General features: G+C 44.3%; 1 protein-coding gene across 3 annotated transcripts in view; it reads left to right on the forward strand.

Annotated features, from left to right (window-relative positions):
- The window catches only part of caskin1 (CASK interacting protein 1), a 153,126-nt gene extending 139,212 nt beyond the window's left edge, over window positions 1-13,914 (forward strand). For 2 of the 3 annotated variants that reach the window (XM_050069315.1, XM_050069316.1), the window contains 8 exons: window positions 1,172-1,273; window positions 1,392-1,530; window positions 2,897-3,040; window positions 3,184-4,448; window positions 4,548-4,853; window positions 5,092-5,671; window positions 6,121-6,637; window positions 8,577-13,914. In XM_050069315.1, coding sequence (XP_049925272.1) covers window positions 1,172-1,273; window positions 1,392-1,530; window positions 2,897-3,040; window positions 3,184-4,448; window positions 4,548-4,853; window positions 5,092-5,671; window positions 6,121-6,637; window positions 8,577-8,673 — 3,150 coding nt within the window. In that variant the 3' untranslated portion in view covers window positions 8,674-13,914. The remainder of the gene's footprint in view (window positions 1-1,171; window positions 1,274-1,391; window positions 1,531-2,896; window positions 3,041-3,183; window positions 4,449-4,547; window positions 4,854-5,091; window positions 5,672-6,120; window positions 6,638-8,576) is intronic. The other variant, XM_050069314.1, reaches the window with a different exon arrangement.
- Window positions 13,915-18,519: the final 4,605 nt, after the last annotated feature.

The raw sequence follows: 18,519 nt of genomic DNA on the forward strand, positions 1-18,519 counted from the left end.
GACTGAGACCACCTCTTCAAGAAGGTCTCGGTCCGGCTGTTTTGGTGCGCACCTGAGTGTGATTGCTGTGTTCACACCTGCCCAAACCAACCACACTGAGGGGGCAAACAAACTTTTCACACCTGCCCAAACCAACCACACTGAGGGGGCAAACAAACTTGAGTTTGATCAAACCAAACAGGGCAGGTGTGAAAGCACCTTAAGTGAAAGTGAAGTGCTAAAACGTCTGAGTACCCCTCAACGCTAAATATTTAGATGAGTAAATACATGTTCAAATAGCACCAGGCAAGTTCTTAAAACACACACTGTAGTCAGGGTTCAGTCTGAAGTACAAACTAAAAAGAGAAAATTAAATAAAGGAATGAATAATTAAAAACAGCCTCCTGACCCTCCCATCACCTTCAACACTGCTGCTGCCTGTTCAGAGGAACCAGACCGACGCTCTGCCACGCTCACCTACATACAAATAATTTATAGCAGACATGAATTATTTGTATCTATACGTACACTGTGCATGCTGAATGGTTCAGAGCTGAGCTGACTTTAAGGGTTTTGTTATCAGAGATATGTCGTAGTACTCTGGCCTCATGGAGTGTGTTTGAGTCGCAGTTGCATATAGTTTATGAGTTATGTAACCGTGTGTGTGTGAGTGTGGTGAGTGTGATTGTTCATGTACGTTTGTAAAAGTGTGTTCTTGTGTGTCCGTCACTGAAATACACAGAAACATGAGTAAACAGGCAGCGACAGGATGATGCGCCGTATTTGTTTGGTAATTACAGCTCAAAATAAATCTGCACACATTTCAATACACTGTATGAGTACGAGCTTGTTTTGTTTCCTCGTCACGCAGAAATAGATGGAGCTGAATTTAAAGGTTCGATTCTAGAGGCTTCTTTTTCACTGCAGACATTTGCTTTTGCTTTCCTTGCTTCTCTTATGATTTGGAGACATTCACATTTCTGCTCTGTTCCCAACTGGCAGAAGCTTTCATCAGATGTCACGCTGTCACTCGTTTCTTTGTGTTGCAAGTTTTCCTCTGTGTGTGTGTGTGTGTGTGTGTGTGTGTGTGAGTGTTTGAAAGACTGCTGGAGTCGTGGGGAAATTTTACTTCACTTTGTGAACACGCCACCGCTGTATCTGACTCGTCTGTGTTGTGTGTTTGTGCGTGTAGGATCTGACAGCTATCGGAATAACTAAACCAGGTCACAGAAAGAAGATGACATCAGAGATCAACAAGCTGAGTGTCAGTGAGTGGCTGCCTGAGCACAAACCTGTGAGTACACACACACAACACTATAGTGACCAGTTAGATGCTCCGCCTGTTTAACAGCTGCCTACAGAGGAGGTTTGGGTGAGCCTGGTGAGCAGTCTTGTTTCTGGTGTTCCTATAGGCCAATCTAGGAGAGTGGCTGTCTGCTATTGGTCTGAGCCAGTACCACCAGGTGTTGGTGCAGAACGGTTACGAGAACATTGAGTTCATCACTGACATCACCTGGGAGGACCTGCAGGAAATAGGCATCATTAAACTGGGTGAGATATTCAATACATGTTTCTTACAGTGGAACACGTGACCACCATGATGGTAACAGCGTCCTCTTTGCATGTGTCAGTGTCTGCCAACAAGACTCAGCAGCACTATGGACAGCAGTTTATTCCAGGACTCTGCCAGCTTAGAGGCCAGGGTCAGATCTGTCGTAAACGTTAATGTGTCCAAAAAATGCTTTTTTTCCCCCCACATACTGTATTATGACTTCTTTATGAAAGTCTTTTATGCCACACTGTTCTTTTAAATTATTTTTATGACATAATATACTCTTACATTTTTTTATTTTTTTTTTGGACCAACTTTTTTATGACATTTTTAAGAAATTTATTTAATGCTATTTATTTTTAAAATATATACTATACTATGACATATTTGTGATTTTTTATGACATACTACACACTGACATGTTTATGTTTTTTTATATACTATGACATTTTTAAGATTTTTTTTAGATAATATACAATTACATTTTTATGAATTTTTTTTACGTGGTATACTATGGCATTTTTATGAAATTATTTATAAAATACTATACTTGGACATGTTTATGAAATTTCTATGACATACTACACTATGACATTTTTATGATTTTTTTTTTTATAAAATACTATGCCATGACATTTGTATGATTTTTTGACATAATATGACATTTTTATGATTTTTATTTTTTTTTACATACTATACTATGACATTTTTAGGATTTTTTTACATGATAAACTATGACAGTTTAAGATTTTTTTAGATAATATGCAATTACATTTTTATGATTTTTTAGAAATACTATACTTGGACATTTTTAGGATTTTTTTATGACATACTATACTATGACATTTTATGAAATTCTTAAGACATACTACACTATGACATTTTTAGGATTTGTTTTACATGACATACTATGACATTTGTTTGAATTTTTTGACATATGACATTTTTATGAATCTTTTATAATATACTATATTTGGACATTTTATGAAATTCTTATGACATACTATATTATGACATCTTTATGATTTTTTGACAAACTATACTCTGACTGTTTATTAAAATCAATGAATATTTCAATGACATTTTTAGGATTTTTTATGACATACTTTAATATGACATTTATTGAAAGTTAGTACTTTGCTATAAGTTTTATGATGACATTTTTATTATTTTATTAATTTTTTTTTAGATTACATACTGTCACTTTTTTTTAACGTTTTTAAAACATTTTATATTGATGATGATGTAATAGACATAATACTAGAAAATATATTTTCTTGAGGTAAAAACAAATATTTAAAGTGATCCAAGAGAAGGTTTTCTTAGTTAAACAAGAACTGTAATTCCAATCTGTCAATACTTCAGGCCACCAGAAGAAGCTGATGCTGGCGGTGAAGCGACTGGCTGAAATGCAGCGCAGTTCAGATGGGCGGGGCTCCCTCAGAAAGAAACCCCCGCCAATCACACAGCAGCAGGACGTCATGTCAATGGAGAGCCCGCCTCCAGACGGTGAGCGAACACATGATAGTTTTCAGTGGTCAAATAGTTAATTATCTCTGTCGCAGCACAGTCAGGACCTCCTCTCCTGTTCAGATTAATATCCATATTGATCTGATTGACTTATTGTGCTGCTTCCTGTCTCTTTGTTTCAGAAATCATGTCTCCAAAGATGAGCACTTTCCAGGACAGCGAGTTGAGCACCGAGCTACAGAGTGCCATGACCCAGCCAGGTCAGGAGGTCAAAGCTCAGCGAACACGCAGCAAAGACCACGATGAGGTGATGACAGGTGGAGGTGGAGGAGGAGGAGGTGCTGGGCCACCAAAGAAGGAGGCGCGGACTATGAGGCAGCAGAGCAGCCAGGGAAGCACCTCCTCTCACAGAGGCAGCGTCTCCTCTCAAGGCAAACACCGTCACTCCCACTCCCATTCGCAGCCTGCGCCTCCCTACACGCCGCCTCACACCCCCACCAAGACCAGGACCTCCTCTTCCTCATCCACCTCCTCCGTCCAGAGCACAGCTTCCCCGCAGGCCAAACACAAGCCGTCCCCTCAGTTCATCCAGGGGGAGAGACCTCAGTCGCCGCGCTCCCACCCTCCTCAGTCTCCAACCCAACGCGGACCTCCATGTAACCAGCTTCCGCCTCAGCAACAACAGCAGCCTCAAGTCCAGCCGCAGCACCAGGCGCACCCTCAGCACCACCCACAGACACAGGTGATGGAGGTCAGGGAGAACCAACAACAACAACAACAACAACAACAACAACAGCAGCAACAACAACAACAGCAGCAACAACAACAACAACAACAACAGGTCCCGGTCCTCTGCCTCCCACCAGAGGCGGAGCTGGCTGAGGGAGAAGAAGAGCCTTCAGCGCTCCAGAAGAAACGCGCCCACAGTCTCAACCGATACGCCGTCTCAGACGGTGAGTGTGACGAGAGGGCAGGTGGAGGCGGAGGACGAGAGGGAGATGCAGAAGTGGCGGGAGGTCAGGGCTCTGCCGTCGTCAGAGCGGATGGAGTTAAGTACGCCACGGTGACCCACCGCGTCAGTCGCAGCCACTCCGTCCGCAACCAGGACAAGACCGTCAGCCGCAATCAGACGCAGTCGTTTGCTCTGCGTCAGAAGAAAAAAGGCCCGCCCCCACCGCCGCCCAAACGCTCCAGCTCTGCGATCTCCACCTCCAACTCCAACCTGACAGAAGCGAACGCGCAGCCGCAGATGGTCACCACCACAGGGGGGATGCTGGACGTGCCTTACCACCAACAGCGACGGGCCAGCGACCTGGGAGTGTCTGTGGAGGCCGCTAATGTGGAGACGAGCAGCGTGGGTAGTGTGAGGAGCATCGCCGCCATGTTGGAGATGTCTTCCATAGGGGGTGGAGCCAAAGGCATGGCGTTGCAGAAGAACTTCCTGCAGGTGAAAAAAAAAATTGTGTTTCTCTAAAAATGAAAAATATACAAATATAATTAATGATCAAAGCGTAATTAACCACTTGTATGTTTGTTTGTTTACCAGGTGGGAAAAACACGTGACGCCATCGGTCTGGACGGCGAAGTGGTGAACAGACGGCGGACCATTAGTGGCCCAGTAACGGAGCTGGTGGCGGCTGCCAGGCGTGACCAACCAGCTCCCACTGCTTTCCCCGCTCCCTCCGTCCAGCCTGAAACCTCCCCTCCCCCTGTAAACTCCTCCTCCCCCAACCCTCCGTCTTCCCCCCACCCGAGCTCGGGAGGTAGCGGCAGCTCATCGGAGAACCTGCCGTTTGCAGACGAGGGAAATCTGACCATCCGCCGCCAGGGTCGAGGAGAAGGAGAAGGACAGGTAGCTATCTATATACATGTTTGTCCGTCTATCGATCTATATATATGTAAATATTATATCGACATCATGTTTCTATGTAACGTTACGTGCTAAAATTAAATGTGCTTAAACGTTTTACGAGTCCATATCAGAGCTTCTGTGTTCTGTAAGCTTTATTCGTGCTATCCATTGATCTTTGTCGATGCTTTGACTGTTTGTGCAATGACCTCTTGTCACGAATGTATGAATTTTCCGTTAGTGTGTATTTTGTGTCTGTCTGCAGGGCGACGGCGAGGCTCCCCAGGGAGACGGAGGCTACGCGCAGGAGGACATCTCCAGGGTCGAGGGCACAGGGACCTTGAAGCGACGGCCCCGCAGCAGCTCCAAGCCCCACCCCAATGGCTCTGACTTCACCCTCCAGGAGTCGTCCACCGTCAAGCGACGGCCCAAGAGCCGCGACAAGGAGCCAGAGGGCTACACAGACATGGCCGCCAACGGAGAGCCTGTGGCGACTGGGCAGCCGAACACCACGCAGCCGGTGCCGTACCAGAACGGCACAGCCACAGTGAAACGCCGCCCGGTGTCTGATACTGGAGTGACGGAGCAGCCGCAACCTCAGCCTCAACCACAACAAGTAATGGCTGCTCCTCGCCGGGACTCTGTGGACCAATCAGCTCCAGTGGCCAATGAAGGAGGTCCGGTGAGAAAACCAAAGCCTCCGGTTTCCCCGAAGCCTGTCGTGGCTCAGATTAAGAGACAGGGAGGTCCACCAACGCCCCCGCAGCCTGTCTCCAACAAGAGAGTCCCCCTGCCGGGCCCGGGGACGCCTGGAAGCCCAGGTACTCACAGTGTGATGTGTGTTTGTGTCAGGTGGGGGCGAGGACGAGGTTATCATTTTAAATTTGCTGGTGCTCTGTAGTAAAATTAATATCTTGGCGTTTATGGCTGCTGTAAATGACCGCAGTGAAAGACTGGGTCTGCCGTCATAAAAAGCGGCGAGACACAATCAACAGTACAAACTGTTGGTAAATGCACCTTGCTAATCAAGCTAACAGTTAGTGGTTGGGTTAGCTGCACCCTCTTGTCCAAATATGGCCACTTCTGCCTCCAAAAATCCAAGATGGCGACAGCCAAAATGCCAAACTTGGGGAGTCCACAAGAACTATGATTGTTCCACATTCTTGCAGATTATGAAAATGTTCCTTCATTCTGAGGCTGCGTCGTATGTCAGGATGTAGACGCACTCAGTGATCCGACACTTCTCTTTTTCCTCTCTTTATTTCTGTAGTGGAAGGAAAGAAGATCCCTCCTCCTGTCTCGCCTAAACCGACGCCTCCGCCCACGGCACCCAAACCGGCTAAGCTCATCCATTCGATGACCAGCCCCCCCTCTCCGACCCCGGCCCCGAATCCGGCGAACGCTCCAGTGAAGCAGCACCCTGCGATGGCCCGACAGACCAGCTCACCCCCCTGCTTCCCCCCTTCCAACATCCCCAGCCCGCCAAACACCAAGCCACTGAGCCCATCTCCCCAGAGCCCACACACCCCGCAGACCCCGCCCACACCACAGACGCCCCAGACCCCTGCCACTCCCAGCCCGACCCCACCACCTGTCAAGCCCCCTCGCTCCTCCATTGGGGGTGTGTCTGTGGATAGCGGGATGTCAGGAGGCGGGGTGACGGCGCCGGTCGCGACAACGCCGGACTTCAGTGTGGATTCTTTGGTGCATCAGAAACTGGAGGAGACGAGTGCGTCGCTGGCAGCGGCTCTGCAGGCTGTGGAGGATAAGATACTGCGGCAGGATGAGTAAGGACCACACACACACACACACTTATACTCACACAAACAAATTTCACAGATACAAACTTCAGTCATTATCAGGTGCCTGTGGAGTGGCAGACCGGGGTGGTGGTTCCCATTTTCACAAAAGGGGACAGGAGGGTGTGCTCCAACTATCAGGGTATCACACTGCTCAGCCTCCCGGAAAAACTTTATTCCAGGGTGCTGGAAAGGACGGTCTGAACCTCAGATTCAGGAGTAGCTGTGGAGCAGTGGACCAGCTCTATCCCCTTGCGAGGCTGCTGGAGGGGTCTTGGGAGTTTGCCCATCCAGTCTACATGTGCTTTGTGGACTTGGAGAAGGCTTACTACCGCGTCCCTCTGAGAGTCTTGTGGGGGGTACTGCTACGAGCCATTTGGTCCCTGTATGACTAAAGTTAGAGCTGTGTTTGCATACTCGGCGCAAACTCAAACATGTTCTCGGTCTCCGTCAGGGTAGTCCCTTGTCACCAATCCTGTTTGTGATATTCATGGACAGGATCTCCAGGCACAGTCGAGGGGAGGAAGGGGTCTGGTTTGGGGACCTCAGAATTGTGTCTCTGCTTTTTGCAGATGATGTGGTTCTGTTAGCGTCTCACAGTGTGACCTCCAGCATGCACTGGGGAAGTTTGAAGTGTGAAGTGGATGGGATGAGAGTCAGGACCTCCAAATCTGAGGCCATGGTCCTCTGCCAGAAAACAGTGGATTGCCCTCTCCGAGATGGGAGAGAGTTGCTTCCTCAGGCGAGGGACTTAGAGTATATCAGGGTCTTGTTCACAAGTGAGGGTAAAATGGAGCGTGAGATAGATCGGCGGTTTGGTGCGGCCTCTGCAGTGATGTGGGCGCTGCACCAGATCATTGTGGTGAAGAGGGAGCTGAACCGGAAGGCAAAGCTTTCGATTTACTGGTCCATCTACGTCCCAAACCTCACCTATGGTCATGAGCTCTGGGTAGTGACCGAAAGAATGAGATCACAGATACAAGCGGCTAAACTGAGTTTCCTCTGTAGGGTGTCTGGGCTCAGTCTTAGAGATAGGGGGAGGAGTCAGACATCTGGAGGGAGCTCAGCTGCTCCTTTGCGTCGAAAGGGGTCAGTTGAGGTGGTTCAACATCTGATCAGGATCCTCCTGGGTGCCTCCTGTTAGAGGTGTTCTGGGCACGTCCCACTGGTAGGAGGCCCCGGGGCAGACCCAGAATACGCTGGAGGGATTACATATCTCATCTGGCCTGGGAACACCTCGGAATCCTCCAGGAGGAGCTTGAAAGCGTCGCTGAGGAGAGGGACGTCTGGGGTGCTTTGCTTGGCCTGCTGCCTCTGCGACCCAACTCCAGATCAGCGGATGAAAATGGATGGATGGACTTGGTTTATGACCAAATACCTTTTCTTAGCATACTTATGATACTAGGACTCGCTCTACACTGCAATACAAGATCAGTGCTCCCGATCACAGACCAATGCGGAGGGTATTAAAACTTAAGTCATCAAAAAAGGTTTTAATAGACACTGACATTTAGAACAGTTAATTTACTAATGCACTGGCCACATGTTTTAAATAACTATGAAACTGACCTTTTGCTGAGCCCCGCCCCTTTGTGATGGTCCGACAAGCTGTTGCGGTCAGCACGGAGCCCACACTGTAACTAAAAATGACTGAAAATGAAGGAAACCTGAAGCGACTGCATTAGAGTCAATGGAGCACAGCTGTGTTGTTGTCGGACCCTGGTCTGAGCCGGCCTGACGCTACGTTATCATTGGCCAGTCTGCGTCCGGGGGCGGGACTTAGCAAAAGGTCAGTTGAATCCTCGTCAATTATTGTTATCATTGAAATACTGAAATACATAAACTGAGTGTCCCGGTCCTGAATTGTTCCCCTTCGCTGTTATAAAGTTGTGCTTGTGTGTGTGTGTGTGTGTGTGTGTGTGTTTAGCTCTGTGGCCGAACAGAAGACCACGGTCAGCATCCTCGACGACATCGGCAGCATGTTCGACGACCTGGCCGACCAGCTGGACGCCATGTTGGAGTAACCACAGAAACCAGTCAGCGTGTCTCCACGGCAACGTTGCATCAGGAGTGACTCAGACGGCACAATGGGCAACAACATGCCTCTCTATTCCTCTCTCTTTCTCTCTTCATCCTCCTTTCTCTGTCGTGCTCATCCCCCTCTCACTCCTCCTGCTGTCCGTCCGTCCATCCGTCCGTCTATCGCTGCTGCTCTGGAACACCTCCTCTCTCCTCCTCTTCCTCTCATCTCCTGTCGCTGACGATGAAAATGACGGAGCAGCGCCACAAGCCTGGACAGACGTGTGGCAGAGAGAATGAAGAGAGAGACGCTGACAAAGAGAGAGGCTTTAATGAAACAAAAAAAAAGGACTGATGTGGAGAGGAAAAAAAAAAATCACAAGACGGAGAGACGAAGAAGAAATGCAACAAGATGGAGGAGACTGCAATCAAAACGTGGGTCTTTTCAGAACTCCACACGGACTCTTGAAGCTCCGACGGCGAACAAATAAACTAAACTAATACTGATTGAAAAACCAACTGTGTATGAATCATAGTCTGGTATGTGTACATTCTAAGCATGGAGAGTTTATATCTACTGAAAAAGTCCTGCATTAGCACAGTAATATATATAATATACCGATAAATATGAATCTCTAGCTCTTTGGTTTGATGTCTTGGTTCTGTGTGGAATGGTGACCTCTGGTGTTGTGACGATGTAAATGACTTGGTGGAAAGATTTTTATCTGTGACCAAAACGAGACTATTCAGCTCCTGAGGTGTGTGTGTGTGTGTGTGTGTGTGTGTGTGTGTGTGTGTGTGTGTGTGTGAGAGAGAGAGAGTGTGTGTGTGTGTGAGAGAGTGTGTGAGTGTGTGAGAGAGTGTGTGAGTGTGTGAGATAGGGACAGTGTGACAGATGTGTGCATGAGAGCATGTTGGAATTTCAGGATCAGATTCAGTCCTGGCTGCGTTCAAAACACTCTGCTGCATCCTCATCATCACCCCCAACACACACACACACACACACACACACAGGAGAAGCACAATGACCCATGCAGCCAGCTTGCACACACACACACATGGGGAGTCTGCACAATATGAACCCAGTGAGAGGAGAGGAAGCTGCAGGAAGGCGACAGCAGGTTGTCTGAATGAAGGATTTCAGGATGTTGTTAAAGGGGAGCAAAGTTTTAGCAAAGTGGAGGTGGTGAAGATTTTAGGAGGATGGGTCAAAGGTCAGATTGGACTCAGCTGCACCACAAGCAGCAGGGTCAGACACATGTGGCTACAGAGAGATGGGAACTCAGTTTGACCCGACGGTTTCAAATCATTCCTGATACCTGCTGTTATCGCTGAAGAAAACAAGGATCCAGCAACAAACTCAGAAAACTGAAAACCTTTTGACTATTTTCAAACACTTATAAGTAGGGATGGATTGATGCAACTTTTCCTCTTCCAATACCTTGAAGGGAAATTTTTCAACCTGGACTTTATTTTTCCTGTTTTGTGTCTAATGGGAACAACCGTTTTTAAATTGTTCCCGTATTGAGAGCGCTGCAGCCAGCGAGGGGCGAAACCACCTGCGATGTAACCACTCGGTGTGAGCGCAGCACTAACGTACGTCTCATTTACGTACGATGTCAGTTCAGTCAGACATCTCACGTTTAAATGTTTATTTCAACAGCAGAACATAGTCAGAGTTTGGCGACCTCATCACTCCTCGCAGATGTGTTTACATGAGATATTGGGGAGATAGATTAATTGGTGGATGCTGGGGTGGAGGTAGGGCTGAAAGAGCAAGCAGGGCAGCAGCGGTACTGACATACATCCTCTGTATGTGTGCACGCTTTCTAAAAGCTTACGGAAGAAACTGAGCAGAGATCGTGGTCGTTAACGTAGTTCAAGCGAGATACGACTGTAGAAGACGACATTTAAAAAACGGAACAAATCAGAAATATATCGGTGGCGATTCTCAGTCATCCAGGTCATGGTAACCATTAGTGCTGTATCGAACCAAACAGGGCAGGTGTGAAATCACACTAAGAATAACAAGTGACAAAAACAAACACTTTTAGTGGACGTTCATTGACGAGTCGCTAATTGCCCTGAAAGATTACATTGGATTACAGGCTGCAGCGCTATTTCAAAAACTGTTAATCGCACTTTGAAGGAAAAGAAAGAAAGAAAACGGGGAAATTAGGGTCCAGGTTGAAAAATACCAAAGTTATCCTTTAATTTAAATTATCAGATGATGCAGATTAACGATCCAGTATTTGTGCTTCCTTTGTCCCAAAATTTAAAAGTCCTACTCAGACATATTAATCATTCTCATTTGAACAGTGATTTGTTTCTAAAAAATAATTTACCATGTTAAAAAAATCAGAACTACAAGTGTTGCTTCTCCTTCATTGAGAAATCCTGAATCTATGAGCAGGCTTTTATTTTTATAGGTGTGTTAAAACCTGTTGGTCAGCAGCCTGCCTCTGGTGAGTGAATGTAAGTGATAGAGGAAACATTTAATTTTATAACACTATTTAACATGCATCTGACTGAATCTGGATCTGCGGTCACATACTGGTGCATCCCTACTTTAAGGCCCCGTGTTCACTCGTATATTCAGATCCAAAACTTTCCAGAATCCCTGAAATCTTCTCAGCAGGAAATTAAACGTAGATCACATCACGTCCTCCCTAACACCTCGGTGGACGACCGTCCTCTTTCCATCTCCATCTCTCTCTCGTCCCACACGCTCCTAACCACCCACCCCGTGTTGCCATGACAATCTACATTATCACCCTCACCATCCTCATCAGCATCACCATGGTTACGACAGTGTGTTGCCATGACATGGGATAAAAAAAAAATTAAAAAAAAGTGCGAGCGGCAGCAGAGATCTGTGAAGCTGGATGGTTTCATGTTTAAAGGGGCACCCCAGTGATTCAGCATCACACCTCCATAAAGAGTCTGGATACTACACTACCCATGATGCAACTCATGTCTTTCACAGGGCTGTACCAAGTGGTTCAAATCTTCATTTATGACACTGACAAAATTCCAAATCAATATTTAAATGCTTGTTTTGCATGTTTGTTCAGTCAGTTTAAACCCTGTATTTCTGCGCAGGTGCAGATATAGATCAGACCAGAGGTTCCCAACTGGTGGGTCGCGGCCCAAAAGTGGGTCCACTCTTAATAAACCACAAATGACACAACAAACATGTCAAGTCGGGCACATAGCTTTTACTCTGAAGTGCTGATTCCTGCTGTAGAGTGAATGACTAACAGACAGATACTTAACAAAGACAGCAAACTAGCTTGAGGACATGGCCAAACGCAAGTATGACACTGAATATATTAAACTGTGTGGACCTTTAACTTAGAGAAGAAGAAGAAATCTGAACCCCGTGGCCGAATTAGTTGGGAACCACTGAATCAGACTACACTAACTGTATTAGTATTATACTATTTGCTGAATTGGATTCCAGTGGTGGCTGCAAACTTGTGTGATTCAAAAATTTATAATAACTCCAGGGTGTTTTCAAGTCCATAATTCTGAATTTTATTGGGAAAAAAAAAATGTAATCATTTTCAAAATTCCCAGTGTTTATATGTAATGAAATATTCTGCTTTAATTAGGGATGTCATTGGTTAATAGCCTTGAATATTTTTGGCTGGTTATGCATGTCGGTCTACAAGTTAATTATGTTAACAATATGCCCACTTTCCAGTCTCCCTCCGAGGTCTTCCGCTGAGTAAGCAGCTTAATTTTGCCCCCTTAAGCATCGTTAACGATGTTAGCACTGTTAGCACAATTAGCATCGCTAGTGGTGCTAACAAAGTTAACAATGCCAAAGGGGGTTTGTGGTAAAAAAAAAAAAAAAAGGAAGCTGCTTTCTCACCAGAGAGATATGTGGGGGAGATCGAAGGGTGGCCACCACCAGCCCAATGAGTGGCACCACTCCAGGTGGTACCAAGCCCCCAGTAAGAGCGCCGGGCTTTGAAGCCAATTCAACATCGTGTTCAAAAGTGGAACTACACAGTTATGTGATGTCATAGGGCCAAAAAGACTTTTTTCCAAAGACATACATTGTGGAGGAGACGTCTGTGGATCAGCGGATACATTTTGTTAAACGTTACATCCCTGCTAATGACTCGTTTCACTATGGGGATTGGACCCATTCGATCTAATAACATTTTAAAAGTCTAGAAGAGCCACACAATTAAATTGTTTTATCCCCAGTTAAGTTAGCGGAGCACTAAACCGCAAGTTGGCCAGTGTTAGCCAAGGCTAACACTGGCCAACCAGGAGAGACCAGAGGGTGGGCAGAGGACACTATGTTCCCGCATGTTAACGGCTAGCTGTTAGCAAAGTCAACAAAGCCAACAAAAAATGTAATAAAAGGCAAGACATTACTTACATGCTCTGCGATTAATTAATCTAAATTAATCGCATACATACATTTTTGCTGTGAAAGTATTTTAAAATCAGTTCAAAGGAAATTTTGTCACATGTGTTGTCGTAAAGCTGCTGGATTTTGGACACAGTCGTCCCCCTGTCTTCTACCTTTTGGAAAGTTTTAAGGGTGATGATGTCTCAGTGTAAGATGACTGACATTTGGTACAGCCCTCGTGTTTCATTAGACCCTCTCTACCTGGTAAAAAGCTGCACTAACTAACCAGGACTAGAACGCCCATATTCATGTGTAAAACTGGTGGAGTGCCCCTTTAAGTTCCTCACACAGGTGCAATACTCTGATATTCCATATGCACCTCAGCTTATTAATAAAATCCAGGTTTCACAGTGCGACAGCAGCCGACCACACTCCTCATATAAACGAGTAAGACTTCAGAGAATAGTTGTGGTATTTAAATTATGATCACATAGAGATTATATATATGGATATTTGCAAAAAAAAAAAATAAGAAGTGTATTTATGATGTGTGTGTCATCCTGAAGACTATTTTTCAAAGTAAACAGATCTAATCTGAGTGTTGAGTCAGTTTGCTTCTCCATGCTTAAAGTGGTCCGAGCCGATCAACCATTGTAGGATACCATGTTGGGATATAACCAGGAAGCGTTTGTTTTTTATTTTCCTCTGCCTACATGTGTCCAGGTGTGGCGATGTGTATAATACAAGCAATTCTTGTTGTTACGTTTTATTATTTTTCTATCATTTTAAATGCAATGTTTGTTTCTTTTTCTTTGAAACATGTGCCTTGCTTTGTGATTTTGGTCTGACTACAATACAGTAGATGGGTATGTACAATATCTGAGGATCTCTCTCGTGTTCTGGTTTGATTTGTTAGTCGATATCACAGGAAATTACGCAGCCGCCCCCAAACGCCACTGATGAGATGTGATATTTGAAACATAAAATCATCAGACGAAACCCAGAAAACTTATTTTAATACGACAGCTACATTTTGGCCTCTTCACACGATGCGTTCACGTGCTCGCAGGAACATTTAACATCTAGTTGTCCCAGGTAAGACACTGTATTCAGGTGAGAACATTAAAGGTAGTGACAGTGCGACATTTTGGAAAATGCACTTATCTGAAGTAGCTTAAAAAAACAAGACTAGTACGAATCATCTGATCCAACTCTCAGCAAGAAAGTTAATAAGAATATTTCGACTCGCAACTATTTTAATGACTATTTTTAGCGACTTCTTTAAAATAACTGTAGAAAACAAGCGTCACACACTCTGGCTCCATATCTTCCTGAGACCTGAACTTTTGTTTGATTTGATTTATTAATTTGACCATTAAAAAAGACGCCGAAAAGGCAACACATTCTCACTCCTCGTCACACATCAACGTTTGGTCATGGGCTTTCCACGTCCACATATGACGTGCAAGGTACCCTGGGTGTGTTGGTTGTTGACGTTCTGGGACGCTGTGTCAAGTTTTCTTTCTCTTTTAAGATACACTTCTGTTTTCGAAGGAAATTTAAAGTTTACATACAGTCTCTTTAAAAATAAACACACTACGTCGGTACAACACCACAAATATCTTTGTCCCAGGATGTGCCCAAAGAAAATGGCGGCACGTCAGAAACTACAAGGAGCAGAATCGAGTGCTTGGTATATCTGAACTCCAAAAAGTCGAAGATCAACAATATGCACACAAAACATTTTGTAAAACACGTTAAAGTTTTTCCTCGTTTTTTAAAAAATCCTGACGATTTACAAAAGTGTGATTTTTCATTCCCGGCTGGCGTTTTATTTGTCTCGTGTCTGCTGAATCAACGTCACTATCGACTTGTTTTGATTTTGAGAGCTGAATCAACATTGATTTCGCAGTTGTTTCATCAACTTTAAATGTTGTTTCAAAATTGTTTTGACATTGAAACAGATCTTTTTGAAATTTCAGTGTTGATTTGTGAGAATTTTGTTCACCTTCTTACAACCATCAGAATTAAATGTTGTTTCAATGTTCGTTATATGTTAAAATAACAACAACTGAGATCATTTCAACCACATTACGACACTGAAGCTTTGTCGTGTGCCAGCTGGGGATCTAAAAATTTTAAAAATGTAGTGTTAGATATTTGCCCAAAATATGTCCGTACCAGATTTAAAGACTTTCGATCAATCAGAACAAATGTTGCCCTATTTTTCCGAATACTAAATCTAGTTTTGGGGCACAAATGAGCTAATCAGTAAACTGTCCGTTATGATGTTTGGTCCAGCTGTAACCACGTGTAATAAATGTAGGTGTATATTTAAATCTTTCGACCTGATGTTTATGTGAAATTTCCCGGCAGAAAGTACGTTTATCTATTTCGGTGCATGTGAATCGACCACAACTTCCCCTATCAGAGGCTGCACAGAGGTCAAAGGTCAACTCTCTTTCGTACTCCCACCACACAGACATGCCCTCGTCTCCTCCCCGCACTGCTGCAGATTTATAAACTGTCACTATTTGCCTTTCTCCTCGGGTCTCATTTTGGTCATCTCTCATGTTGGAGGCGTGTGTTTGGGCGTGTGGGGATCGGGGTCAGGCCACAGTGGTGAAAATAACAAACACAGATGGTCAGATATGTTGTGGAGCAAAAGTACTGTTCATTTTCTTTCTTCAAAGAAAAGGCCGAGCTGTTTTTATTTGGTTTTCCGCCTGTGCTTCTCTGAACAGACGCCGACCGGTGTCTCCTCTGCTCTGCAGTGACTGTATGTGGATGCTTGAGAGAGGCTGTGTGAGTGTGTGTGAGAGTGTGTTATGTGTTGCTCTCTGCTGTTGACTGTATGAAACCTGTGTGTGTGTGTGTGAGTGTGTGTGTGTTGTAGTGACTGGACAGTGGTGTGTGCTTGCAGTGACTGCATCTTACGGCCATCTGCTCTGAATAAATAAATGTTCTATACAAACTGCACCGTCAGTCTCGCCTCTGTGATGTCATGTGAACTCTGTGTTTCGAGGTCGTCCTCCAGGGGGCAGCACATACCTGCAATACGACACTCAGATGTCAGAGCATTTTTAATGAGGCCTTTACTGTCACACAGGTGTGTCTACTTTGTTTGATTGCCTAAAGTGTAGGACATGTACAGAATGTGCTCGCTTAAAGAAGGAGGAGGCGGTTTAATGTCGGCATCACTGGGCAAAAATCCCATAATGTAGGTCAAGAGTACTGAGAGAAAACTGGACTTCTGCACCTTCTCTTTGCTTCGATTTCAGACTTTTAAAAATCTCGCCATGATGGGAGACTTTGGCCAATCAGATCACTTACAAATGCACGTCCCTTAAGATGGTGAAAGCCTGATTCAATGGCGAAGAGTCCTGCAGGGAAAGTTGCTACTCCAGCATTGACAACAACTGCCTACACTGCAGAGCAACCCAAAAAAGGAAGACGGACTTTTCAAAAACAGTCTGACAGTAAATAAAACAAGTCAATATCAGCAAAGTGTTTCAGAGATGGAGAGAAAATGTTGCCAGTAGTTTAGCCTGCTGCTAACTGGAGCTGGTTCATATTTATGATGCAGATAACATTAGCTAGAGCCTCGAGTCATAGTGTGTCATGTCAGAGGAAAACAGAACTTTCTCTAACTGCAGCAGGATCACAATCATGATCGGGATGATTGAAATGAATGACTAGCTCTCATGCAGGTTTCTGTATGAATAAGGGATACATTGATTTATCGACCACATATCAGTATCAGAAGATAATTTGCGTTGTTGACTGTCGGCTGCTTGCTGATGTTTGTCTTTTGTGTCACAGGGCTACAGACACACAGCGTCCCCTCGAAGCCAAAATTACAGATGACAGCGCATTCACGTAACTCATGAGCAGTCAAACAGTGATAATAGGAATATTGATTGAGAGAACAAAATAATCATAAATATTACAAAAAACAAAAGGACATAAGTATAAAAATACTAATGACAGATAACTGCAGAAATGTAGAATTTACAATCTGTGCAGTTCTAACTTTACATTTAAGCGACACACATTGCAAAGCAACAACAGCAGAGCTCTCTGGGTTGATCTGCGTGTCTGCGGCGTTTGTTTTATCTCCAAGGTAATGGATATTAAAGCAAGAGGGTCAAAGTTCAGAGCGTGATATTATGAGACAGTAGTGTGTCACAGTTGTGTGGAAACTGTGTGCAACAGTATGTACTTTTTAAGAGCATCATTCACTAGCTGAAGCTGTTTCCATTGTACTTTGTCACATTTACCTTTTATGGATAAACCAAATATTCCCCCTCCTCAAAGCAAAAAATAATTTATATATTTTGGCATTTCCACTCGGGGTGTGCAGATTTAAAATGGATGGAAACACATTTAATGTTTAATGTAGGTCTTTTTTCATTACGTGTGATTATGAAGGTCATTAGAAGCAGTTAAAGCAACTCTTACCTTTCTTGCAAGTCCCACTCCACCTCCCTCCAAAGGCCTACTCCCCCCTCCTCCATTACGTCCTCATGACGTCTATGATAGATGTAGGCGTTGGCAAGGTAATGTTAGATACACAGAGGAATGCAATGATTGTCGGAGTTTTCTTAGAACCATATGAGAATGGTATAATTATGAGTTTTTATTTCTGTTGGAATTCATTTACCTTTTAGTGTGCCATCAGCTTATTAATAGCATTTTAACCTAAACAAAGAAAAGTGTAAAATTTCCAGAAAGGTAAGTGTCGCTTTAAATGTTTCGGAAAAGCCAGAAGGTCGATCTTGAGGTTTTTCTTCCTTGTATCAAACAACTAACTCCAAGGAATAAAAACAAACAAACTAGAATTACCACCCTGTAGTTGTACGCCTCCGCGCAGTTTCTCTGACAGTCTCTGTCCATGTCTGTAAAAACATGGTTTCAAAATTAGAGTCGCCAATTCAGTATCTGACCAATCTGGAAATCCATCATCAATCAATCTGGAAAAAACATAATCTTCTTCTGGGCATAATTCAAAATTTGTTTCATGAGAGGGAGGGTAATAAAAAGTATCATCTAAGAGGAAAACTCAAATTACAACAACAAAGTGTCAGAACCACTCTAAAAGTATGTGTATTTCTGTTTGCGGGATAATTCTATGGAATGGTTTAGATGAAGAGGTTAAACTCAGTAAAAATGTTCATCAGTTCAAAAGGAAGTTTAGAAAAGGAGTGTTTGAAATGTATAGCAGGGAGGAGGAGGAGGAGGAGGAGGAGGAAAATGACATAAACTGATGAGATGATTGTGGGGAAGAGGGGATTCAGAGAGGGACTAAGTGTGTTTTCGTTGTACTGACTCTATTTGTGCTGTCTGGGGGTTGGACTAGATAAGCTTTGCTTCTTCCATCCCCTTCTAAAACTGTGTTGTTGTTGTTTGTTTGTGGTTGTTACATTGTTTGTTATCAGTGGTGTCCTGTGGATTTGTTGTGTTGTATTATTTTGTTTGGTTT

This window comes from Epinephelus moara, chromosome 18 (assembly GCF_006386435.1).
Source record: "Epinephelus moara isolate mb chromosome 18, YSFRI_EMoa_1.0, whole genome shotgun sequence".
Lineage (NCBI taxonomy): Eukaryota > Metazoa > Chordata > Actinopteri > Perciformes > Serranidae > Epinephelus > Epinephelus moara.